At 38.7% G+C, this 26,886-nt stretch overlaps 1 protein-coding gene across 1 annotated transcript; it reads left to right on the forward strand.

Moving 5' to 3' along the window:
- The first annotated feature begins 7,949 nt into the window (after positions 1–7,949).
- LIPN (lipase family member N) lies at positions 7,950–26,452 on the forward strand. The gene is made up of 9 exons (XM_065919221.1): positions 7,950–8,054; positions 9,381–9,498; positions 10,862–11,060; positions 12,984–13,093; positions 16,254–16,390; positions 20,753–20,899; positions 21,825–21,896; positions 22,430–22,501; positions 26,219–26,452. The coding sequence occupies exons 1-9, from the start codon at positions 7,950–7,952 to the stop codon at positions 26,450–26,452; spliced, it is 1,194 nt and encodes a 397-aa protein (XP_065775293.1).
- Positions 26,453–26,886: the final 434 nt, after the last annotated feature.

Below are 26,886 nucleotides of genomic sequence, written 5' to 3' on the forward strand. Positions count from 1 at the left end.
TTCTTATTTAATTCTACATGCAGAAACTAAAACATGGTAAAAGAAAAAATGCAAAACAGCTAGAAAAAAAAGATGTAATCAAGTTGTAGCTTACAGATGTGCTTGCTCTTCAACTAAATTCACTATGCCTACTGGAAAGCAAACGAAAGACAACTATCCTAATAAATTAACAGACTGGCCAGAAACAGACTAAGAACTCTCATTTCTATGTAGTGGGGGGAAAACAAAACAAAAACAAAAGCAAAATAAAAGCTCTACTGTTTCCATACTTTGTTTAGAGACAGAGGCTGTAAACCCATGAAGGTCAACAAAATCTCCGGATCCCCTTCTCGCTGTCCTTCGTCCATCTTCTGTGGTGTCTGCCTGGCCCGCTGTTTGTTTTCAATGGTACTTACAATGGGCTCGACTATCCCTGTTCTGAGGCTGGTGTCAGACCCCGCTAAGCCATCTGGGTTCATGCTGTGTGTACTAATCATCTTCACATTTTCCCTTTACCCTAATAGGCAATGTATTATTTTGAAACACTTCACATTTGCCAGATATTATACTAAGTGTTTTCTATACATTATCTTGTTGGATTCTCATAATAGTCCTAAAAATGAACTCCATGTTCTGTCCATTTTATACATCTTTAAAGACATAACAGTATGTTTGTAAAATTAATAACTTGCTAAAGTAATAGACCCACTTTTGGGGGGAAAAGCTGTCTCATTACAGGGGCCAGTACTGTTGATTAACCATGATGCTATATTACTTCTCACAATGCAGTATTGCCAGATTAATAGGATTTGTCAAGCAATTAATCTCCATTTATTCACACAAGCAATTAAATAAGCTCTAAGATTTTATCCAGTGCCATACTGCCTAATACAATGGAGGGAGAAAGAGAAGAAACATGTGCACAGAAATAAGAATTAATATTTGCTTAGTTCCTACTATGCACCAAGAACCAAACTAGACATACATTATCTCATTTAGTCCTTGCAATGGTTTATGAGTTAGATATTAGCATATCCATTTTACATATGAAGAGGATAAGTAGTTGAAATAACAAGGGTACCCAAAGTCAAACAGCAAATAACTAGCCGGTTACTCTAATTTTCAAGAGCACTTTCCTATGCTCTCAATGTTATGATCCAGGTATGTCTATGTGCTGTACTTAGTTGCTTAGTTCTGTCCGATTCTTTGCAACCCCATAGACTGTAGCCCACCAGATTCCTCTGTCCATGGGGATTCTCCAGGCAAGAATACCAGTGTGGGTTGCCATGCCCTCCTCCAGGGGATTTTCCGAGCCCAATGATCAAACCCAGGTCTCCCACATTGAAAGTCGATTCTTTATCTTCTGAGCCACCAATGAAGCCCAGGTATGAATATAGTCATATATGAAAAAGGGATGATTACACAAGGTTAAAGTGTCTGAGCACAAACCCCAGAGGAGAAAATAAATGATCTAAGTTGTAAGGGAAGACTTGGGCGCCTCAGACAGAAGAAAAAGCAGAGAATGTGAAATCTATCTGTATCCAATGGACATAGGTGGGAAAACAACTGTCTTGTGACAGTCGTTCTGTCTGTCTTATTCACAATTGCACCGATAACGACCCAGGCACATTCAGTGATCAATAAATAGCTGTTGAATGGCTGGCCACCTCTGTCCTCTAAGCATTCGACTAGGTACTATGGAAATTGGAATACTTTTCATACACGTAATGAATACATATTTGGCTAAGACTCATTTCTCAAAAATGTCCTAGCATACTTAAATAAAGGAGCTATAGGTGTGAGGGGGAGTATTAAAGAAGATCTGAGTGTTGGCAAGGGAAGGCTGGCTGGCAGGGCACCAAAAAGTTTCACAGGGAGGCACCTCTTTGGTGACTATGGCATATCAGACTGGCCAATCCCAGCACTTGACATGTCAGTGTCCCAGAAATGATTGCACTTACCCATGCTGAATACTTACGCATGTTTCAGTCACGTAACTGAAACTTACAAGGTGAAAAGCATAATTCAAAACATGTCTTTATAATTTATATTTAAAACTATAGCTGCCAAAAGAACTATTTCAATTTTTTGGCCACAGCAGCGCATTCTTTCCCTGTAATAAAACACATAGGAAGCCCCAGTATAAAAATGTTACTTGTTTGTGCAAGGGAATAAAACACAGAGGAAGTATATGATTTAGCAAAAATTATCACCTAAAAAATAATTCAAGTACACTGAACCATTTTCCATAAGGAAATAACTGTGTAAGTACTTTACGTGAATTATCTTATTTAATCTTAACAATTGTCATTTAAAATGGTATCACTACTATCCCCACTTTATAGACCAAAGAATTGAAGTTTGGAGCTATTGAGCTACTTCTCCCAACATATTACCTCTCTAACTCTGAAATCTTGACTTTGGATACCAAGCTCTTAATCTTTATGCAATAATGTTATATTTATTATGAACTATTAATAACTAGGCAATCAGAACATGAAGGGTAATAAGGTAGACACCATTCCTTCCCAAGTGGAACTTAAAGGCTAATGAAAAAAATCAGATATTTTTATAGCTACTTACTCACATAATTAAATCTAATTGTAACTGTACTGAATCACCAATAAGAAGTTCACTCTCATCAAAGTGGACAGGCAATTCTTTGAGGAATTGAAATTTTGGCTGAGATCTATACATTCTGCCAGTTGTTACAGATAGGGAACTAGCTCTCAGTGGCAACAAGATAGGCTTACTAAAGGAAGTTAAATAAGCACAAGGAGAAAATGGGACAAGATGAGTTTAAAGAGATAGACCCTGGTTTTACGCTTTCCTTGCCATTCACAGAAGTTTGGATGCTAAGTCATTAGGACTTTTAATCTCAAGAATGCTTAAAACACAATCATATCTGTGATTTAAAAGGATGACAATAGTGCATAATGAGAACAGATGAGATAGATGCAGAGAATTTAGTTAGAAGATTGCAGGGGTCCAGCTAGTGATGAAGATAGCTTGGGCTATTATGTGGCTATTGAATTATCCAGGAACAAAGATATTCTCAGCTCAATGTTAAGGAATCAGGGCTCTTTTAGGGACAATTTGTGTTGATACTCACGATCTCAAAGCAAAATCTCTCAAGTAAGCTGCTGTGCTATTTACACACATATATACCTATGACCATCCTAGATAGCATATTAAAAAGCAGAGATATTACTTTGCCAACAAAGGTCCACCTAGTCAAAGATATGGTTTTTCCAGTAGTCATGTATGGATGTGAGAGTTGGACTATAACGAAAGATGAGCACTGAAGAATGGATGCTTTTGAACTATGGTGTTGGAGCAGACTCTTTGAGAGTCCCTTGGACTGCAAGGAGATCAAACCAGTCAATCCTAAAGGAAATCAGTCCTGAGTATTCACTGGAAGGACTGATGCTGAAGCTGAAACTCCAATAATTTGGCCACCTGATGCAAAGAACTAACTCACTGAGAAAGACCCTGATGCTGGGAAAGATTGAAGGCAGGAGGAGAAGGGGACGACAGAGGATGAGATGCTTGGATGGCATCACCGACTGGATGGACATGAGTTTGAGCAAACGTCAGGAGTTGCTGATGGACAGGAAAGCCTGGAATGCTGCAGTCCATGGGGTTGCAAAGAGTTGGACATGATTGAGCAATTGAAATGAACTGATTCCTGTTGCCATTTATTCAATCAGTATTCTCAGAAGAGTTAAATCCAGAAAGCTGTCAAATCTGTAAATAAGTTTAAATAATATTATTTTGGTGACATTTTCTGTTTTAAATAGTAGTTTGACATTTATTATTGGAGTAGAGTCAGCCTAACAAGCCATTCTTCCAGATGTAGTGACCACAAGAACACTGTTGGATATCACGCTTTTGATAAAGGACTGTAGCTAAGTATTTATGCTCATGTCTTTTTTGCTGGACAATAAGGCTCAAAGCTCATTTGGGGAGCAGAGGCCAAGCACTTGAGAAGATATGGTTGGTGATTCAAATAGTAGGATGTTTGATAGGCAGATACTCAATTCATGCCAAATATAAGTAGGGCATGACAACCCACTCCAGTATTCTTGCCTGGAGAATTCCATGGACAGAGGAGCCTGGTGGGCTACAGTCCATGGAATCACAAAGAATTGGACACAACAGAAGTGACTTAGCAGAGCACATATAAGATACAAAGTTATGTATTTAAGGTGAGAACCATATGAAAAATAAAGAATTGGTTGGAAAGTTTCAACAAAATAAAAGGAAAAACAAGACAAAAGAAACATAAGCCTGAGAGTACAGAGCTGCAATCTCCAATAAATACCACTAGTCAGATGCGACTGTTCAGCCCTTTAAATGGGATAATACTAATGGAGATGTGCTACACTGTAACATGATATTCAAACTTAAAGATTTAGTGCAAAAAATAAAAAGAAGGAAAATTTCTCAATAATAATATTGATTACATGTTGAAATGATAATATTTTGGATCTATTGGTTTAAAAGAAATAGAAATAGAATTAAATCTTATAAAATGAATTATAAATAAAACTTTGATGTCATATGTTCTTTTTTTAATTTTTATTAGTCATTTGTTCTTTATACTTTAAAACATGTGGCTGTAAGAAAATGTAAATTGTATATGTAGTTCACATTACACTTCTACTGGACAGCACTGGAATAGAGAAAAGAGTAAAGGTAAGTGTCCTCTATGAAATATGATGGAAAAATGTGAATAATTATGCATTTCTAAAATTTTTTAAATATATGGAGAAATGAGAGAATGTAAATTGTGTCAAAGACATCATATTGTGCCATAGTGGTCTCCAAACTTAAGGATAGTTTGGAGTCTGAATGGCAGAAAAACTGTTGAGTAATAATTTTTTATTTTATTAGTGTGCAATACACTTTACAGATAATAGTGGACTTATTACAGGTTAGTATAAAGCAAGATTGTTTATTCTTATGAAGTTACTGTAAAAAGACGACTTTGTGCCTTTACAAGAAAATCAGTTGGAAGAAGTCTCCAGATTCTTTAGATAAACCTCAAAGCTGAGTAAGACTATGAGAAGGCAATGATGTTGAAGTCCTTCTGAGATTTAAGCTGGTCTACACTCCATAAAGACCTGAGAAGTTTAACTATATTTATGCTATTTTTACAAGAAGTAATAGCAACATTTGTGCTTCCTAGAATTCTTCAAGGAATTCATTGAAATTTTGTTAAAAGGATTGTTTTTAAAATCTCAACCCATGAGAGGATCTAGACAAATCTACACATCTCTGCCTCTGCCACACACCTATGCCCATTCTCATTGAAGGCAAAGTATGGTTGTCTTTTTCATCAAAGAGACTGAATGAGTGTGGACTGGTACTTAAGCTTTCCACCTCTTCCAACAAGCTGAGTGTTTCCTTTCACTCTACATTTGTTTAATTGGCTCGAGTGGAACAGATCTTAGGCTCTGGATAAATATGAACATGTGTGTTTTTGAAAGGATTTGAGGATGAGTCCAGACTAATAGAACTGGAACTACTTTATCCTGGGCAGCAACTTACCGTTCTTCCCACTGGGAAAAGAAAGAGATTCAGTTACTGCTAGGGCTTTTCCAGCATTCAGAGTGAAGTAGGAAATGAAGGCGCTTCTGCCTCTATCATCCAGTATTTCAGGTGGGGTTTTGAGCTAAATTGTCTTCATTGTCCTCAGGTCTCTATGCCAAAGTTAACAGCTGGTCAAATCCCTTTGGCATCAGGGTTCATTTCCTCTGCTACATAGCTATGTCCAAACACTTTCTGGCCTCAGAAGTGAACCTAGAGCCTTCATACAGAGGGAAGTAAGTCAGAAGGAGAAAAACAAATCTGTATATTAATATATATGTATGGAATCTAGAAAATGGTATTGATGAACATATTTGCAGAGCAGGAATGCAGATGCAGATATGCAAATGGACTTGTGAACACAGAGGAGAAAGGAGAGAGTGGGACAAATTGAGAGAGCAACATTGTCATATATACACTATTATTTGTAAAATAGATGGCTAGTGGGAAGGTAATACACAGGGAGGTCAGCTCAGTGCTCTGATGACCTAGAGTGGTAGGATGGGGTTACGGTGGCGGGGGGACGGAGGCTCAAGGGGGAAGGGGATACATGCATACCTATAGCTGATTCACATTGTTATGCAGCAGAAACCAACAAACATTGCAAAGCAATATCCTCCAATTAAAAAACAAATTTTAAAAAATACAAAAAAAAAAAGTGAATCAGGAAGGCCTCAACGTGTCAACTGTTGGAATCAATCACTTTCCTGCACATTGCATGTTACCTGGTGGTTGTCAGTACTTGCACAAACATTGCTTCAAGTTGACCCTCCTAGTGAACTCTGGTATTGAGAAGGTAGATAACTGCTAACTCTGATTTTGCCTTAGGATCCTGAGCACACACTTCCGCATTGGATGCCTTGTTTTGAAAATGTTGCTGAACCCTCCCAAGGGTGACAGACATAGTGCAAATGAGGATTCAGTCAAACTGGTTAACCTTGGGTGTGTGCCACTGTCCAGGATTTCTTCATTTCCACGGGCTTTCCATCTCTCCTTTTTCTAGCTTCTAGCTGCAATCGTATCTCACTGTCCCAAGCAAAAGTTCAGAAGTCCCTCATCGATAAGGAGTCCTCAGGAGCAGGGGAAACTCTCTTAACTAGGTAAGATCAAGACTTAGCCCAACTGGGAGGCAGGTTGGGCGCGGTAGCCAGGTATAGCGCTCCGTACTGAGGCTTCCTGTATTCCTGTCCTAGTTCTGTCATCTCTTGGCTCTGTAACCTTGGGCAGATCTTTAATCTCTCTAAGCTTTTGCTAATTTCATTGACAAAATGAGGATAATAACAGTAGCTGTTTCAATGGCATTTCTTTGAGATCTAAATAACATACAGGAAGCATTTAGAATAGGGCCTGACACAAGCTGAGCCCTCAATACACATTAGCTATTATTAATTTCAAAAATGGTTTTAATTACATAACATTTATAGCTGTTAAATCATCTTCAACCAGATAGCAAGTTTATGGAAAGCTACTGAACTGCAAAAGTAAACTCTGAATTTCTCTAGAATTCTGTCGTTAATTTATTACCATAAAGGTTCTCTGATGTGACTCTCATGCTCATTCTTAGATTAAAAAAAAAAATAGTGAAAGAGCTTACGCTGTGATTAATACATTACATGTCACTAATTCTCCCTACAATCCTATAGGGTAGGCTATTTTATTATCCTAATATTACCAGCAGGAAAAACGAGAGACAAAGCTACTGAATAACATGCCCAAGGTCAGAAATCTTGTTCATGGTGAGCCTGGACTTCAAACTCAGGCCACTGAACTGCTGCTCTCCTTTGATGAGTATTCTGCATTGTGATGTTGGTCAAACTGCTTTGAGGAGGCATGCTTTTAAGCTGTGCTAAGGAAGAGACACTGCACATACAAATGTGCAAAATTTGCCTTTGGTTGTTCACAAGAGAGATAGTCACATCACTTGAAACTCACCATAAACCTGTTTGTTTGAAGCTTCGTTGTTCATTGCTCTTGTTTATTTTGTGAGATGTTGGAGGAAATTAAAGGGTAACTCCACTTTTAGCTTCTCCATGGTGTGGAGAATCATGGTGTCCTCTGAATCTTTATATATCCTGGCAACTCACAGGTAAGCAAAGATTTAAATTAAGTGAAAATCCTGGGTTAAAATAAGATAAAAAATAAGCCCTCATATTAGTTCGTTTCATCTCTGGAACTGGACTATGTCAGGGCAGTTTCTATGTGAAAAAATAGATTAATAGTGTTTGGAGTTAGCTCATTGTATTTACTCCCTTCCACACAGTCTCAGCTTTCTCAGGATGTTATTCAAGTTTTCACTGGGGGACTATTTCATTTCATTAATCAATTTTGACATGTAACAATTTGTGGTTATTAAATGTTTTCTATCAGGCATTCCCACCATGTGGCTGCTTTTAACAACAGCCTATTTGATTTGTGGAACTTTAAATGCTGCTGGATTCTTCAATTTGGAAAAAGAAGCGAATCCTGAAGTGTGGATGAATACTGTAAGTAATGGAAAATTCCAAAGAACATCAAATAAAGCAAATCAATAGGTGGTAAGATTATTGAAGTTCCTGTTATAGCAGAAAATCTCTGATATAGATAAAAACATAAGTGATTTTTAGAGATTTGCTGGTGGCTGACACAGTAAAGAATCTGCCTGCAATGTAGGAGACCTGAGTTTGATCCCTGGGTAGGGAAGATCCCTGGAGAAGGAAATGACTGCCCACTCCAGTATTCTTGCCTGGAGAATTCCATGGGCAGAGGAGCCTGGCGAGCTATAGTCTATGGGGTCTCAAAGAGTTAGACATGACTGGTAACTGAGCACACACAGATTTTAAGCCCTCTGGATAATATATGTGACTGCCCTCCACTGAACTGTTGTTTTATTACCTTTTAACCAAGAGCAGTCTCACAGTTGACATTTATATATATATATATATATATATATATGTCAATTGTTTCATATATATATGTGTGTGTGTGTGAGTCACTTTGCTGTACCCCTGAAACTAAAACAACATCATTAATCAACTATACCCCAGTATAAAATAAAAACTTTAAAAAGATGAATACCTACATTTTGTGTATAGACAATGGAACTTTACTCAGCCATAAAAAGAATAATGCCATTTGCAGTTATATTGATGGACCTAGAGATTATCATACTATGTACGTCAGAAAGAGAAAGACAAATAGCATATGAAGTCACTGACAAATGAACTTATATATGAAACAGGAGCAGACTCAGAGAACAGACTTGTGGTTACCAAAGTTGGGGGGGGACAGAGGAGGGTTTGGGATTAGCAGGTGCAAGCTATTATGTATAGAATGGATAAACAACAAGGTTCTATTGTTTACTGTCTAGCAAAGGAAACTATATTTAATATCCTATAATAAACCATAATGGAAAACAATATGAATATATATATATATGTAATACATATATAGTGTGTGTGTATAAAACTGCATTACTTTGCTATATACCAGAAACTAACACAAATTTGTAAATTAACTACATTTCAATTAAAATATATCTCTATGTACTTTAAAAAGACAACTGACTTGAGAATATAGCTTTGTCAGAAGAATGGGTCAAAGACAGATATTATCTTTAACTCCCTCCAAAAATTTACCACTAGCAGACATTTTCTAATAGTCTACTTATTTTTTTAATCATGACTTTATGTAGTAAATTAATCTCACTGTTACCTGGGGCTGCAGATTTCAGATAACTTACCCTAATAAGCACACACTAGCTGCTTTGTTCTAGCTCCTTTTGATAACCTTTAGAGAAAATGTTTAGCTAATGCTTCTGTTTTACTGGGCAGAATGAAATCATCACCTATAATGGCTACCCCAGTGAGGAGTATGAAGTAACCACTCAAGATGGATACATACTCAGCGTCAATCGGATTCCCCATGGGCGAAAAGACACTAGGATCACAGGTACAAGACATGTCTATCTTGAGGAGAATTGCACATGACTAAAATTTAGTACTGACTGTTCATTAAGATAGTGACTGATTTATCAAAATTGGTTTGAATTTTGGATTAGTTTTCATATAGTTAACAGGAAGTCTCGTTGTTTTCCAACTCTCTGAAGGCAGGCAAGAACCGAAAATTACAAAGGGCAGAATTGATCTAGTTGACTGCTGCCAGACTTGCTTCTTAGGGAGTCAGTGTGGAGGTGAAGCCTACATTATGTCAACTCATTACTTATTTCTCATGTGAGAAATTGCTGTATTCCCATAAAGTGGATTTCCTCATTGTTGGAAAGAAATTATATATACTTGTTAATCCCAATCTCCCAATTTCTCCCACACAACCCCCTTTCTCCCTAGGTATCCATGTATTTGTTCTCTACATCTGTGTCTCTATTTCTGCTTTGTAAATAAGATCATCTATACCGTTTTTCTAGATTCCATATATATGTGCTAATATATGATATTTGTTTTTCTTTTTCTGACTTACTTCACTCTGTATGACACTCTGTCAGTCCATCCACATCTCCCAAATGACCCAGTTTCATTCCTTTTCATGGCTGAGATATATTCTATCATATACATGTACCATATCTTCTTTATCCATTCCTCTGTTGACAAACATTTGGGTTCCTTCCATGTCCTGGCTATTGCAAACAGTACTGCTATGGATCCTTTTGAACTATGAGGGAAATGTAACCACAAATCATCTGAGGAGGGAGAGAGAAGAGTAAGCAAAGTATCTGCAAAGGCTCAGTGGTCTTTATTTACCAAATCGTTTACTGTGATCGCTCTGCATTATCTCATCTCCCATCCACATTCAGAGGCAGCTAAAATCATGTTGCTTAAGAATTCAAGAGTTTCAGAATGAAAATGGGAGCGCGACATGGGTAGGGTTACTATATAAAATATGAGATGCCCAGTTAAAATTGAATTTCAGATAAAGAGCAGATGAGTTTTTCATGTCTCATTTTATGATATACTTATATTAAAAAGCTAGTTCATTGTTAATATGAAATGTAAATTTAACAGGGCATCCTGGGTCTTTTTGTTTACCTTTATTTTTGTTTTTGGCTCATCTTGCAACACCAAGCATGATGAGGAGTTGTGGGGAGCCACTATGAAATATAAAAGGAGAAACATTTACAGGAAAGAGATTGCTTAAGAAGGGAGGATTGAATTTGGGCAAGATTGAGAATTAAAATATATTTATTATGTGTCTCTTTTTTGGTTTGGGTTTTTTCCAGTGGGGGATGTGTGTGTGAGTGATTCTTATGTTTCTCAGATGCTTTAGCTATAAATTTCTCTCTCTGCCTTCTTGCCTCTAGGTTCCCGACCAGTTGTATATATGCAGCATGCCCTGTTTTCAGACAGTGCCTGCTGGCTTGAGAATTTTGCCAACGGCAGCCTTGGATTCCTTCTAGCTGATGCTGGCTATGATGTATGGATGGGAAACAGTCGGGGGAACACTTGGTCAAGAAGACACAAAACACTCTCGGTGAATGAAGAGAAATTCTGGGCCTTTAGGTAAACTCTATCTAAGAAAGACCATGAACACAATTTGAGACAAGTCCTTTAAATGTAATAGTGTGGATGGTATTAATAATATGTATGATCCTTGGGGTCACACAGCTCCTTCTAGTCTCTACTAACAGCTCAAAGGAGATAAACAGCTGCGAAGTCACTTCAGTCGTGTCTGACTCTGTGTGACCCCAAAGACGGCAGCCCACCAGACTTCCCCATCCCTGGGATTCTCCAGGCAAGAACACTGGAGTAGCTTTCCGTTTCCTTCTCCAAGGCATGAAAGTGAAAAGGGAAAGTGAAGTCGCTCAGTCGTGTCTGACTCAGCGACCCCACGGACTGCAGCCCACCAGGCTCCTCCCTCCATGGGATTTTCCAGGCAAGAGTACTGGAGTGGGGTGCCATTGCCTTCTCCAAGATAAACAGCAGGAAGCTCTGATTTACACTGATTCTTCGACAAGTGAATTATCATTTCAACAAGGTCACTTTAACATACATTTCTGTCTAATACAAGGTGTGTCTCAAACGACAGCTTAGAAAATTCCTGGAACAATGTATGCACTCATTCAGCCAATATTTATTGAGTGCCTTTCCTATGTACTGTTCAGTCCCTGAGCATCCAAGAGTAAACAAGCCTCCACCTTCACGAAGCTTATATTTTTATCCTAGTGATGTTATTACAATTTTTTCTTCTCTTGGACTGTCAATTAGTTTTGCAAAGATGTTGTGTATCAGTACTATATTTTACCTATAGGAACTATGGTTGAGAATGTATAGAATACCATTTTCAGGAAAACTCTAATATGAGATATTTACAATCTTGTTAATAGGCAATAGGAAAGAATCTTTTGACATGCTGACTGCTTGCTTTAATGAAAATGTTTTCTTCTGTCATCAGAGAACAGGCTGATGCCTGCAGTGAGCATCCTTTCTCAGGCTTAAACTCCCTGGTTGTTTGAAGCCTGCTGCTAGAACAGAACCATATTAATGAAATATTCCATACTTTATTTCTGTACCTACTGACAAGTTGGAAGCAAAGGAAGAATAGGCCAATTAGGGTCAGAGCTTTGGCCCAGGGGCAAGCATCGGGAAATACTTTGTGCAGCTGATCCTTGGTTGGGAACTTACAGCTTGTTTATTGTAAGGCACCACAACGATTCTCTTATACTGGAAAGTACCAATCTATATTTCCTCTCATGTTCTTTTAATAAGCAGGCCCTTAGTTTGTGAAGTACCTAACTCAACCGTATATTATTTAGGCATTTTTTTGTTCTCTCAACATTTGTATTAATGTTGGCTGAACCAGTACTATAGGATTTTGGTATATATTGAATATAACTGTAAATGGACAGAAATAATAATAGCAACATCCAATTGAATGTCTAATTGCTGCTATAGTCATTCCTTTAATACTATCCAGCCCCCATAACTCCCCTGCCATAAAGCACTATCATGATTATTTTGCAGATGATGAAACTTAAGCTCAGAGCATTTAAGTAACTTACAGAAAGCTACTTAGCTAGTACATGATACAATCATGATTTACAACCACTTCCATTTCAAAATTTGAGTGTTAAATGACCCTAAGCATCTTGAAATTCCCTGGGAGAGACTGAAAGAGAGGCATGCAAACCAGGTAGGTAAAGGGCAGCAAAAGAAATGCAAGAGAAGGGAGTGAAGAAGGAGAATGACAAGACTGAATTTCAGAAAATGTAGTATACACAAGCCTTGACATCATTCCTGCTATTAGAAAGTAACATATAAGTGCAGCAAACAAAAACCACAATAGCCTACGTGTAACTGGATAAATAATGAAACACAAACCAAGTAAGTGGACAGCACAAAATTCTGTGTATAAAAAATAAATGAGCAAGTGCTCTGTTTTGAACTTAGCTGCAAATATTTATAAGGTCCTGTTTTATTCTTCAGCTTTCATGAAATGGCCAAATATGATCTCCCTGGAATAATAGACTTCATCGTCAATAAGACTGGTCAGCAGAAGTTGTATTTTGTTGGACATTCGCTTGGTACTACAATAGGTATGTTTACAAGGGTCAACATTTTTACAAGAGTCAGAGCCATGCAAGAGTTCACCTTTGAGTCAGGAACAGAGTCACTGTTTTACATTTATAGTGTCCTTAATTCTATGTCCTGTGATGGGAATGTAACTCTAGTGGCTGTAAACCTGAATTCCAGAGACTGTGAGTTTGTAGGAAACATCTTTCATCCATTTCCGGTCACTGCAGCACATTTGTAATGTTAATTTGCCAGGAATTCCAAAGAAATACTTCCGAAGACTGAGTCTCTCCTCCAGGCTGAAAAAAGTAAAGCCAAATGGCGTGAAATATCCTTGAAGAATGTTAAATATACATCAGTCATACCTTCCTCACAGCCCACATGGGATATTAAAAAATAAAAAAGAGGGCTTATATTCATATTTGAACAAATTTAAAAAGATATAGTAATGTTTTCTTTGTGAATCAGAAGGCAAAAACACTATAATAAGTAAATTGGGCATATACATTTAGTGTATGACTCATGGGTGGCGCTAGTGGTAAAGAACCCGCCTGCCAGTGCAGGAGACATAAGCCACACGGGTTTGATCCCTAGCTCAGGAAAAGTCCCTGGAGGAGGAAAAGACAACCCACTTCAGTATTCTTGCCTGGAGCATCCCATGAATAAATGAGCCTGGAGGGCTACAGTCCATAGGGTCACAAAGAGTCGGACGTGACTGAAGTGACTTAGCAGACAATTAACTGTAAGTACTGTATAGAAAGTTTTTTAAAAGTCCAAGAAATGTACTTTGAATGTATACTTCTCAAAGGTTTCCCAGATTTTTCAAAAAAGAAATCAATAATCTAGCTCCAAATAAAAATTTAAAAACCCGATACTACTAAAAATATGAATTTGTTATCAATCTTCCACTAAAATTTCTAATTTTAAGAGGCTGGGTTAATGAAAATGCACTCTTAGTTGGGGTGAAACTGTGTGAGAGATAATAAATAATCCTACATTGCCACTATTATCATCAAGAACAAACATGTATTTACCAGTGTTTTATACTGATAAAGAGAAAATGAAAGTTGCTCAGTCGTGTCTGACTCTTTGTGACCCCATGAACTATACAGTCCATGCAGTTCTCCAGGCCAGAATACTGGAGTGGGTAGCCTTTCCCTTCTCCAGGGGATCGTCCCAACCCAGGAATCGAACTCAGGTCTTCCACATTGCAGGCAGATTCTTCACCAGCTGAGCCACAAGGGAAGCCCATTTATATTGATAGGCAGCTTACAAATTTAGGAGAGGCTGTGAGGGTGTGAGCATTGTTTCCCAGGTGGCGCTAGTGTTAAAGAAACCATCTGCCAATGCAGGAGACGTAAGAGACCTGAGTTTGATCCCTGGATCAGGAAGATCCCCTGGAGAAGGGCATTGCAACCCACTCCAATAGTCCTGCCCGGAGACCCATGGACAGAGGATCCTGGCTGGCTACCGTCCATAGGGTTGCAAAGAATCAGACACAACTGAAGCAACTTAGCTTGCAGCATATGAGCATTAGAGAGAATATACTAAAGGAGTATCAAAGAACTAGTAAGAGGACCCTAACCCCCAACCAAAAAAAAAAAAAAAAAACCCTGCCACTAACGGGAAAATAATCACACCATAATTGCTAACACTTAGGAGCATTTTCTATGTTTAGGGATTTTCATTCAGGACCTTTCCTACAATATCCCTCTCTAAGCTTTAGAACAAGCCTACCACTATTATTCCCATCTCATAGAAAAAGAAAACAGAAGTTCAAAGAAATTAATTGGCTCCTTCAAGGTCTCTTCACTTTAGGGATGGCACACAAAATTCACACCAGGTCATCTTGACTTCACTGATGGGGTTCTTGGGTGCTGTGGAGAGATTGTATGGAGAAGGATGATTTGAGTGTGACTAGAAAAGTCGGTAAGACTTAGATATGCTCTCATACCTGATTGGCAGAGAAAATAGTCAGTTTGATTATCAGGGCTCTGCGTTGCATTTCGAGCATGACATTTTTCAGTGAGCATGATTTGTATCCTGAGCAGAGAAATTTCTGTTATGTGGGAAGGACCGATTCTTCACAGGACATTTAACAACCAGGCCTAGCCCATTAAATACCGCATGGGGTAGGACTCTTCAGCCAGTATGACCATCAAAAACTTACCTCTGCTCATTTCTAGACATCTAGGGGGAGTTATTATGCCTGTTTCAATTCAGTGCCCAGCCAGCTCCTTTTCTGGTTAAAACAGTTTCAGTATTTCAACAAGAAATTCAGAAAATAACAAAAAACTTCTACTATGACTTTGTGCACACACACACACACACACACAATGGAGGGCGGCCCAGGAAAGCCCAACAGGGAACCAAAACAAAGAGATCCTCCACATTGACTTTTCTGTGTGGGGCTGAGCCCCACCCCCTTCACCCTCATATTGCTAGATACAAACGCAATGCTATTGCTTTATAAATGGAGACACTTGGTACTTACAGGGACTATGGTGGGACTTTTGGAAGCAGAAAAGATTCTGGAGGTTTGGTAAGCATCCAATGAAGCACTGGGAGCAATGCAATCTCGTTCCACTGTGAGAAAAAAAACTGTGGAATAGCTCTGTGTGTGTGTGTGTGCATGCTCAGTCATGTCCAACTCTTTGTACAGCCCCACAGACTGTAGCCTGCCAGGCTCCTCTGTCCATGAGAATTTCCCAGCAAGAATACTGGAGTGTTACCATTTCTTCCTCCAGAATAGCTAGATGGTGATGCACAAAGATCTGATTGATTCACCTCCTACAAACTGATCATTTATTTCTAGAGGTTCCGTGACTCACTCTGTCATCTCAGAGTCGGGGTGGAGTGACAATACTGCCAGCTCTTAGCCCCCGCTTGGTGGGGGTTGAGGACATCCTCAGTTTACTTGGCAGGAGTTGCTTCAGCAGTTTATCCCTAACTTTCCCCAACCAAATTAAATTGTCCAGAATAAGAAAGAAATGGAGATTTGCGAGTAGACAGGGCTGAAGATAGATTAACTTTGCAGAATAACTCAGAAGAGTTGCCCAATTCATCCCCCATGTTCTGCAGTACAAGAATAAAATGAAAAAGGAGAGCTTCACTTTTGTTAGTAGAAACACTACATCACTACTCCTAATTTTTATGAGATTGTCTTATCTCCTCTTCTCTTAGGGTTTGTATCCTTTGCCACCATGCCTGAACTGGCACGAAGAATCAAAATGAATTTTGCCTTGGGTCCTGTGGTCTCCTTCAAATATCCCACGGGCATTTTTACCAGATTTTTCCAACTTCCAAGTTCTGTAATCAAGGTAAGTTCTTCTTTTTGCCACAGTGTATATGAGGATCTCCTTTTGGATGATAGATCCTTATTATTTGAAAATCTACTATGAAACAAAAGTAGGATATTTTGAAGTCTGTAGATTCCAGACTCTGGTGTCAGGTGCTGTGTGTGTGTGTGTTTGTGTGTATGTGTGTGTGTGTCACAGTGTCTACAGCTCTCATATACGATTCACTATACTCAGTTATAGACCTGAGTATAAGTCAGAATTTCTAGCTGAGCTGACTGCTATCGCAGTTTCCTTATTCTGTTCTTATTCCACTGGGCATGTCAATGAATTCACAGTGCCCAAATGGAAGACATTTTTCAATTTGACCACTGATGTCCTTGACTTTGATGTTAGATAAGCTGGAATAATATACCCCTTTCCATATGGGAGCTTGCTTCAATTTACTAAAGCTAAAATGCCAAAGCCTAAATGTTTTACAGCTGAATTATTCACTCAACTAATTATTGGTTATTTTCCAATGGTTGGAAGACTGGTTTGATAATCAATTGTGAATTTAAGATTTTATCCATTAAAAGTTTTTTTCTGTTTGCTTTTTGTTTCTCTAAAAATCTCATTGACTATTTTTTTTGTCAAGATTGCCCCTTAAATGTGAATTGAAGGATAAAATAAGTTGTGACCAAAATGAGATCAAAGAGACAAGTCAAGATATCAATAATTCACTTTTAAGATGAGGTCCTGGTTTGTGGTGGAGAGGTAAGAGTGGGAAAAAAAGGATTTGTGAGTTAACCCAAGGAAGAACTTTCATGAGCCCTAATGATTGATTTGGTAGTAGGTTTTTTGTATTGTTTAATAAACTTAGTTCTAGAAGGCCTTCTAGGTCTTCAGCTTCAGCTGATCAACTTCAGCTTCTCTACCATCTTCAGGTGGTAGAGGCATAGATTTGAATTACTGTGATGTTGAATGGTTTGCCTTGGAAATGAACCGAGATCATTCTGTCACTTTTGTGGTTGCACCCAAGTACTGCATTTTAGACTCTTGTTGATTATGAGGACTACTCCATTTCTTCTGTGAGATTCTTGCCCACAATAATAGATGTCAAGGTCATTTGAATTAAATTCATCCATTCCCATTCATTTTAGTTCACTGATTCTTAAGATGTCAGTGTTTATTCTTACCATCTCCTGCTTGACCACATCCAATTTTCCTTAATTCATTGATCTAACATTCCAGGTTCCTATGCAATACTGTTTTGGGTGTCATATCTTTTTGTTCTTTTATACAGTTCATGAAGTTATCACTGCAAGTATACTGGAGTGATTTGCCATTCCCTCCTCCAGTGGATCATATTTGGTGGGGAAAGACTAGAGATCTCTTCAGGAAATTGGAGATATCAAGGGAACGTTTCACCCAAAGATGTGCACAATAAAGGACAGAAGCGGTAGAGACCAAGCAGACGTTGAAGAGATTAAGAAGAGATGGAAAGAAAACATGGAAGAACTGTACAACAAAGATCTTAATGAACTGGGTTACTACAATGATGTGGTCATTCACCCAGAGCCAGACATTCTGGAGTGAGAAGTTAAGTGGGCCTTAGGAATCACTGATGTTAATAAAGCTAATGGATGCAATGGAATTCCAGTAGAACTATTCAAAACCCTAAAGGATAATGCCATCAAGGTGTTGCATTCAATATGTAAGCAAATCTGGATGACCCAGCAGCCACAGGACTGGAAAAGATCAGTCCTCATTTCAATCCCCAAGAAGAGTAGTACTAAAGAATGTGCTAACCATCGGACAATTGCACTTATTTCCCATGCTAGTAAGGTCATGCTTAAAATATTGCATGTTATGGCTTCAGCATTATGTGAACCAAGAACTTCCAAATGTCCAAGCTGTGTTTAGAAAAGAAAAATGAACCAGAAATCAAATTGCCAGCATTCACTGGATCATAGAGAAAGCAAGGGAACTCCAGAAAAAAACCTCTACCTCTGTTTCATCAACTATGCTAAAGCCTTTGACAGTGTGGTCATAACAAAAATGTGGCAAGCTCTTAAAGAGATGGGAATACCAAACCATCTTACCTGTCTTTGAGAAACCTGTATGTGGGTTGAGAAGTCAAAGTTAGAAGCCTTTATGGAACAGCTGATTGATTCAAGATTGAGAAAGCAGTATGACAAGGCTGTCTGTTGTCACTCTATTTGTTTAACCTATACACTGAGCACATCTTAAGAAATGTTGGGCTGGATGAGCTACAGGCTGGAATCAAGATAGGCAGGAGAAACATCAACAACCTCAGATATGCAAATGCTACCACTCTAACAGCAGAAAGTGAAGAGGAACTAAAGAGCCTAGTGATGAGAGTGAAGGAGAATGAAAGAGATGGCTTGAAACTAATATTAAAAAACCTAAGATCATGGCATCCAGTTCCATTATTTCATGGCAAATAGAAGGGGGAAAGCTGGAAGTAGTGACAAATTTCCTCTTCTTGGGCTCTAAAATCACTACAGATGGTGACTGCAGCCATGAAATCAGAAGGTGACTGCTTCTTGGCAGGAAAGTTGTGACAAACCTAGACGTGTGTTGAAAAGCAGAGACATCACTCTTCCAACAAAGATCTGTATAGTCAAGGCTATGGTCTTCCCAATGGTCATGTAGAGTTGTGAGAGCTGAACTGTAAAGAAGTCAGAGTGCCAAAGAATTGATACCTTCAGACTTTGGTGCTGGAGAAGACTCCTGAAAGTCCCCTGGACACCAAGATCAAACCAGTCAATCTTAAGGGAAATCAACCCTGAATATTTGTTGGAAGTACTGATGCTAAAGCTGAAGCTCCAGTATTCTGGTCATCTGATGTGAACAGTCAACTCATTGGAAAAGTCCCTGATACTGGGAAGGATTGAGAGCAGAAGAGGGTGTCAGAGAATGAAATGGCTGTATGGACATGAACTGATGCAATGGACATGAATTTGAGCAAACTTCGGGAGATGGTGAGGGAGAGGGAGGCCTAGTATGCTGCAGTCCAAGGGGTCTCAAAGAGTCAGACATGACTGGGCAACTGAACAATAGCAACAATAAATTTAGGGATTCCCACGTGGCTCAGTGATAAAGAATCCACCTGCCAATGCAGGAGATGCAAAAGATATGGGTTCAATCCCTGGGTCAGGAAGATCCCCTGGAGGAGGAAATGGCAGTTCACTCCCGTATTCTTGCTGGGAAAATTCCATGAACAGGGGAGCCTAGAGAGCTACAGTCTATGGAGTTGCAGAGTGGGACACAACTGAATGACTGAGTACAATGCTTCCCTCATAGCTCAGTTGGTAAAGAATCTGCCTGCAATGCAAGACACCTGTTTTCAATTCCTGGGTCGGGAAGATCCCCTGGAGAAGGAAATGGCAATCCACTCCAGTATTCTTGCCTGGAAAATCCCATGGACAGAGGAGCCTGTCAGGCTACAGTCCATGGGGTCGCAAGAGTTGGACACGACTTAGCGACTAAACCACATGTAACTTCCCTTTTGTGTGATTGATAGTTCTATTTCAAAATGTGTTGGCATCCATTAGTTTGGGATGTTTTCTACATTGGGGCAGAGTTAAGCAGGCAAACTAGTTAAAGTAAATCCAGAGATAGACACATCTATCACTAAGTATACCTGTTTTACATATGTATTGCTTTGCCTACATAGGTCAGGTCTGAGGTACGTATTTTCCCTGATTTATCTCAGTTTCTAATTCCCTATTGTCAAACTTTCTGCCACTCTAAGTTCCATTCTCTACTCCTACCCCTCCATAATATCTGTTGCCCCTAGAAGCTCCAGTCGTTCCATCGGAGATCCCCACCCAAGATTGCTTTTATAAACTCTAGAAGTTTTAATCATGCTGTCGCCCATGACATCATTTTCTTCTATCCAATGGCACCCTCCCTTCAGTACACCATCCTCTACTTTTCAGCATGAAAGTCAAGCACTCTGGTACACTACCAGAAAGGTGATGTGTACATGGGTAAAACCCTGCTTTTCTTTCCTAATCAAGGCAATGTTTGACCTTAAAAGAGAAACTGTTCTACTTCTCTTGCAAGTTAATGAGAAATATAGGCAATCGCTGATTGGACCGATTTCAGGGGCGCTTTCACAATGGATAAATTAGCTAATTTGGGGCTGAAGGTCGTTGCTACCATCTCCTTGTAAATTATGTTTGATGATATTCCCTAGGTAAAGATTGATTTATAAATAGCTACTTTTCCCAAATAACTTGGTCTCCTTGAGCAAAACAGGAAAAAAAATATATGAATATAAATAGATTCCTAAGAATTCTCATTCCGGAGGTGAAGGGAACATCAAGAAGTCTGAAAATGATTCCTGAAAGAATAATTATTTTTTATTTTTTACAGAAGTTGTTTGGTACCAAAGGTGTCCTTTTAGAAGAAAGTATAGGGAAGTCACCTTCTATCAAAATCTGCAACAATAAAATATTATGGGTGATATGTAGTGAATTTATGTCCTTATGGGCGGGATTCAACAAGAAAAACATGAATATGGTATGTATAATGATTTTAGGGTCATTTGATGCTTTTAGAAATTCCAGCTTTCCTTTGGTTCTTCTTTTTGTTTTTTATTTTATTCACTTATTTTTGGCTGTGCTGGGTCTTTGTTGCTGTGCCGGCTTTCTCTGGTTGCAGGGAGCTGGGGCTACTCTCTAGTTGAGGTGCGTGGGCTTTTATTGCAATGACTTCTCTTGTTCTGGAGAATGGGTTCCAAGCACACTTACTTTAGTAGTGTGGTTCCTGGGTTCTAGAGCACAGGCTCAATAGTTGTGGCCCATGGGCTTAGTTGCTCCACGACATGTGGATCTTCCCAGATCAGGAATCAAACCTGCATCTTCTGCGTTGGCAGGTGGGTTCTTTACCACTTAGCCACCAGGGAAGTTCCCTTTGTTTCATTTTGATGTATCTATCATATTAAAAAATTAATGTGCTTTTCTTAACTCATTTTAAAGGCAGAGATTTTCTATGCATAGAAGATTAAATATTCAATGGACCATAAATGTGAAGACTGAAAAAGAGAATAGGCAGCTTCATCCTTTCATCTTCGGTCAAATTTAAGATAATAGTTGTCCAACAATAGGTAGTGGTTTCACATGTTTGCAATTAGCCACCACTTAATATAGTCAGCTTGATTTTATAATACAATGCATTAAAAAATAAAATGAAATCTTAGGAAAGAAGCTTTAAACTTATTCTTTGTGCCCTCTCTTGTTGGGTCACTTTAGCCTCAAATAAAATTCACCACTTGGAACTTGTAAGACAGCATGGAATGGAATGGAATGAATTCTGCCTTGCCATTCTACTGCAATATTTATTTATTCATTCTTAGCATAATTATTCTCTGCTTCTTAAAGGCACAGTTTTTTCATTGGGTGGTTGTTGCTTTAATATATTTTGTTTTGTTTTGTTTTATCTTCAGAGCCGAATGGATGTGTATATGTCCCATGCTCCCACTGGATCATCAATACAGAACATCCTGCATATAAAACAGGTAGTGACATGGAAAACCATTCCCCTTATTTTCTTTATATTTGAAAGGACAGAGTTAGCATGTCTGTCCTAAGAAGCTTAGCAGCTACCTTCCATTTTACCTTTTTCACCATCTTTATAGTTGCATTTCCCTGGATTTTAAGAGAAAGAACAACTTATGCACAGACCAAGTAGGTCACATAAATGAATTCCATTTTAAATACGACCTTGCAAAGTAGGCTCTGAGCTGAAACTAAACATAAACAGGGAGAACTTCAGAACTTAGCCTTCCCCAGAGAGAGAAATACCTGACATTTGATTTCCCTCAGTGAGTCTTGGGTTCTCGTTAGCTTTTCCTTCAAACCAAGGAATTCATTGCCTCCATTTCTCTTGATCTTGCTTTGCACACTGGTAAAATTTATTTATATCCTCTGGTGATGCAGAAGCCTTATTTTCTTCCCAGCATACAGTATGTTTTTCTAAGATTTGCTACTAACAATCTTAACCCTAATTCTTATTCTGAATACTACTTTTCTATAAAACATTTCATTCCAGCTTTACCATTCTGATGAATTCAGAGCTTATGACTGGGGAAGTGAAGCTGAAAACATGCATCACTACAACCAGGTGAGTTCCTCAGAGCAACCCCAGAAGGTTGGCTTTGAAAAATTATAATGATAAATTATTGACAGTAAAAATAATCCTAGTTGGTACTTGGTCAGATTCACAATGGTAGACAGAGATTTTTCAAAGTGTATTTTAAATATGTATTTATTTCAAAAAATCTAAAAATAAAAGAAGTATATACTAAGGAAGTTAAATCATTTATAATCCCTCCACCCAGAGATAACTAGATGGATCAATATTTTGTTACATTTCTTCCAATCTCAACATCACTACTTTTCCACAACTTTTGATCTTGTTTTTTACTTATAGTCACAGGAAACCATAACTAATGTTGCAGGAGAGATTTTCAATATAATTTTAATGGCTGCATAATAATGAAAATTGTGTGATAAAAATTTATATAGTAAATGAATACATATGTCTTGATGCAACAGAAAAAAATAAAACTGCACGTAGAAGTTAAGAGAATTATCCACCTGTGAGGTGTTGAGTCTTAGAGGCATCTTTTTCCCTCTAACTTTACACACCAAAATTTATATATTCATTTAGCCATCCTATACTTTTAATCAATGCTGTTGCCACCTTCCTTTATTTTCTAAGTCAGCGGCTGGGCTTCTCAGTATGAACTAAGAAAGTTAAATTAAATTTTTCCTTTATTTTCCCAAACTGACATACTTAAAGCTGTGGGCGCAAACATAGGTCAATTAAATTGATTCTGGACATCAAATGAGTCAATCAGACCAGTCAATTTCTCAGTTGTTGTTTAGTCAATAAGTCATGTCCGACTCTTTCGTAATGCCATGGACGTTAGCCTGCCAGGCTCGTCTGCCCATGAAATTTCCCAGGCAAGAATACTAGAGTGGGTTGCCATTTGCTTCTCCCGGGATCTTCTCCACCCAGGGATCGAACCCATGTCTCCTGTATTGTATTGTCAGGTGGCTTCTTTACTGCTGAGCCACCAGGGAAGCCCTCAATTTCTCAGTAACAGATCGAATTGTTAGGGAAATGAATCTACTTCTTTTTTATTATTATCTTTTTTATTATTTTTCATCAGCATGATTAAGATGTGATTTACACACAGTATAAGTTACTGATTTTACATGTTCAACTCAGTGTTTCAACAAATATATTCATTCATGGAACCACATCACAAGCAAGAGATTGAACATTTTCATTACCCACAAAAGTTTTCTCCTGTTCCTCAGACAATATAAATTCACAGATGCATATATTTGCAAATGTTTAGAAAAGGGCCAAAAAATAAACAGCATATGTTAAAGTGATAACTTTCAAGAAAAGGAAGAACGAAAAGGTGAAGTGGATTCATGCAAAGGAGTAAAAGGAGGCTCTTATTTTGGATTTCACACACTTTTGTTCTCTTTCATTGTTTTTCATGAACAAGTTATATTTATATATTGTTTATATTTACAAGAAAATAAGACCAAAAAATCACATACACATAAAACCATTATTATCATGTTCTCTTTTTCAGTTTTATTGAGGAAAAACTGACCCAAAAGATTTAAGATTGAAGTGTATGATGTGATGACAAATATTGAGGGTGCAAATGTTCTCAGAATTTACAGTTAGCTAGCTGGTCCTACCCTACTCCAGGCCAATTCTGTTTTATTTGCTTGTAATTTTGTATCATTGGAAGTCAATTTTTATTCCATTCTCAACAGTGTGTCCTCTTCATAAGTTCCCAACACAATCTCTGTGTCCATTCTATGTTTTCTTGAGAATAAAAAGATTAATTTATGAGGGTAGGAATTTCCTTCTGTTTTGTCCCAGCTGGTAGAGTAGCTGGCACTTACTAGTCCCTTGATAATCATTTTCTGTATGGATGAAATTTCTTAGCTTCCCTTTAATCCACCTTAAAATCTCTCTGTCTTTTTGATTCTGTCTTTCTTTTCACTCTCAGAATATGATGATCCTCTTATTATCCAAGTTATCCTGTCTTGTGTCCTTGACCCATCTCTTCCATCTATTCTTACTGGCTTCTCTTGCTAGCTTAAATGAACTCCTGTTTCATACAAAAACAAACAGAAACCCTTCCCTCAAGCCTTGAACTCTATCAAGTCATGCTTCCATCATTCTGTTTTTATCAACATTTTTTGATATCTAAAAATGCTAAGTATCTCTACTTCTCCACTCACTCCTGAACACTGGAAAAGGTAGTCTGAGTCTTCATCTTTTTATTATAGCTGTTCTATTTAAGGTACCTTCCCTGGTGGCTCACACTATAAAGAGTCTGCCTACAACGTGGGACATTTGGGTTTGACCCCTCAGTGGGGAAGATCCCCTGGAGAAGGAAATGGCAACCCATTCCAGTATTCTTGCCTGGAAAATCCCGTGGACAGAGGAGTCTGGCAGGCCCCAATCCATGGGATTATTTGTGGCTTTTAATTGCCAAATATAATTGCCTGTTCTCACCTGTAGTGTTAGCTACCATAGATTCCTTGCAACTTACCACCCAGACTTGGATTTCCGTAATGTAACACTCTCTGATTTTTTTCCCTCCCTTTTTGATTGCTCTCTTTATCCTCTCACTAGCTACTCTCTAACCCTCACCACTCTCAATTATCAGAATTCTCCACAATTCTTCCCATATCTCTCCCCTTTGTGTTTGAATAATTTAGCCATCTCTACAGCTTCAACTGAGGGCTTCACTGGTTCAGTGGCAAAGAATCAGACTGCCAGTGCCAGAGACATGGATTCAATCCCTGGGTCAGGAAGATCCCCGAAGAAGGAAATGGCAACCCACTCCAGTAATCTCGCCTGGGAAATCTCATGGACAGAGGAGCCCGATGGGCTATAGTCTATATCATCACAGAATCAGACATGACTTAGCGACTAAACAACAGCTTCAGTTATCCTGCTCTGAGGATAATCCAAACTGCCTGCCTAGATTTTCTTCAGGACCCATTCCCTGCAAATTTGTTCTTCAAGTCATCCCGCAAACTAGGCAGAGCTATGAGAAATGACCGTGCCTTTTCTCTAAAACTTCTGAAGGACGCCCGACTGCCTTAACCTGGCATTTAGACCTTGACTGTCTCCAGTCTTATATCCTACTGTCTTCCCTCACATAGTTTCTTTTCTGGGTGCACTGGGCAACTTGCCATTCCTGACCATGGCACACACGTTGTATCTACCCGCTGGAAAGTGCTCCCACATTCATCCTTATCTTTAAAATACAACCATTCCTCAAGTGAAAATGAGTGTTAGTTGCTCAGTTGTGTCCAACTCTTTGCAACCCCTTGGATGGTAGCCCCCTAGTCTCCCTTGTTCATGGGATTCTCCAGGCAAGAATACTGGAGTGGGTAGCCAGGCTCTTCTCCAGGGGATGTTCCTGACCCAGGGATCAAATCCCAGTCTCCTGCATTGCAGGCAGACTTTTTAACCATCTGAACCACCAGGGAAGCCCTTCAAATGACTGCTTTTTACATGAAACCTCAGGTGAAAATAATTTCTTCTTTGTCTTCACTTCCATCACATTTGGGGAATGTTTTATAGCATTTAACATACCCTCCTTTGTATACAAATATTTATTTAGGCATTTTGCCTTGTTCCTTCACACTCCTTGAATATAGGGACCATTGCATGCTGTCTTCCTATGGTCGTCATAAATCCTCATTTAGTAGTCTCTCTACTTATCTGAAGTCAGTTGTTGCTCTGAGGAGCTTCCTCTCATGAATGTCCTTTCTCTCTCTTCCATAGAGTCGTCCTCCACTATATGATCTGACTGCCATGAAAGTGCCTACTGCTATTTGGGCTGGTGGAAATGATATTCTTATCACACCCCGAGATGTGGCCAGGATACTCCCCCAAATCAGGAATCTCCGTTACTTCAAACTATTGCCGGATTGGAACCACTTTGATTTCATCTGGGGCCTCGATGCTGCTCAACGAGTATACAGCAAAATCATAGATTTGATGAAGTCATATCCCTAACTGCAATATACCTACTTTTCAATTAGGAGTTGCTTCCAAGTCCATAAGAGGCTTTGGGGAAGTACTAATCTACTTAAGTAGCAGTGAGATGTACACCAGCATCCTTCACCTTGTTGCTTTTGCTGAGGTGTTCTCTTATCACGGCATCCCAGCTAGGAATTATTCCAACTGTGCTGCTCTTTCTCAAACAAATGTCCACACCTGAACTCTCAGAACTCTTCCTTTCAGTCAGAACCAAGTCCATGCTTTTCATCTAAGAAGCCCTGGTTAACTCTTCTCTGCTAAATGTACACTTCAGGGAAGAATTAAAAGAGGCCTTTGTCTTTCTTATTTCAAATACATATAGTGGCTTCATGCAAATAATACCCACTCCCCATCCCCTCTTTTCAAAGGACTGAATGTAAGCATAGGAGTGCTGGCCTAGAAAAATCTTG

Source organism: Muntiacus reevesi, chromosome 2, assembly GCF_963930625.1.
Source record: "Muntiacus reevesi chromosome 2, mMunRee1.1, whole genome shotgun sequence".
NCBI lineage: Eukaryota > Metazoa > Chordata > Mammalia > Artiodactyla > Cervidae > Muntiacus > Muntiacus reevesi.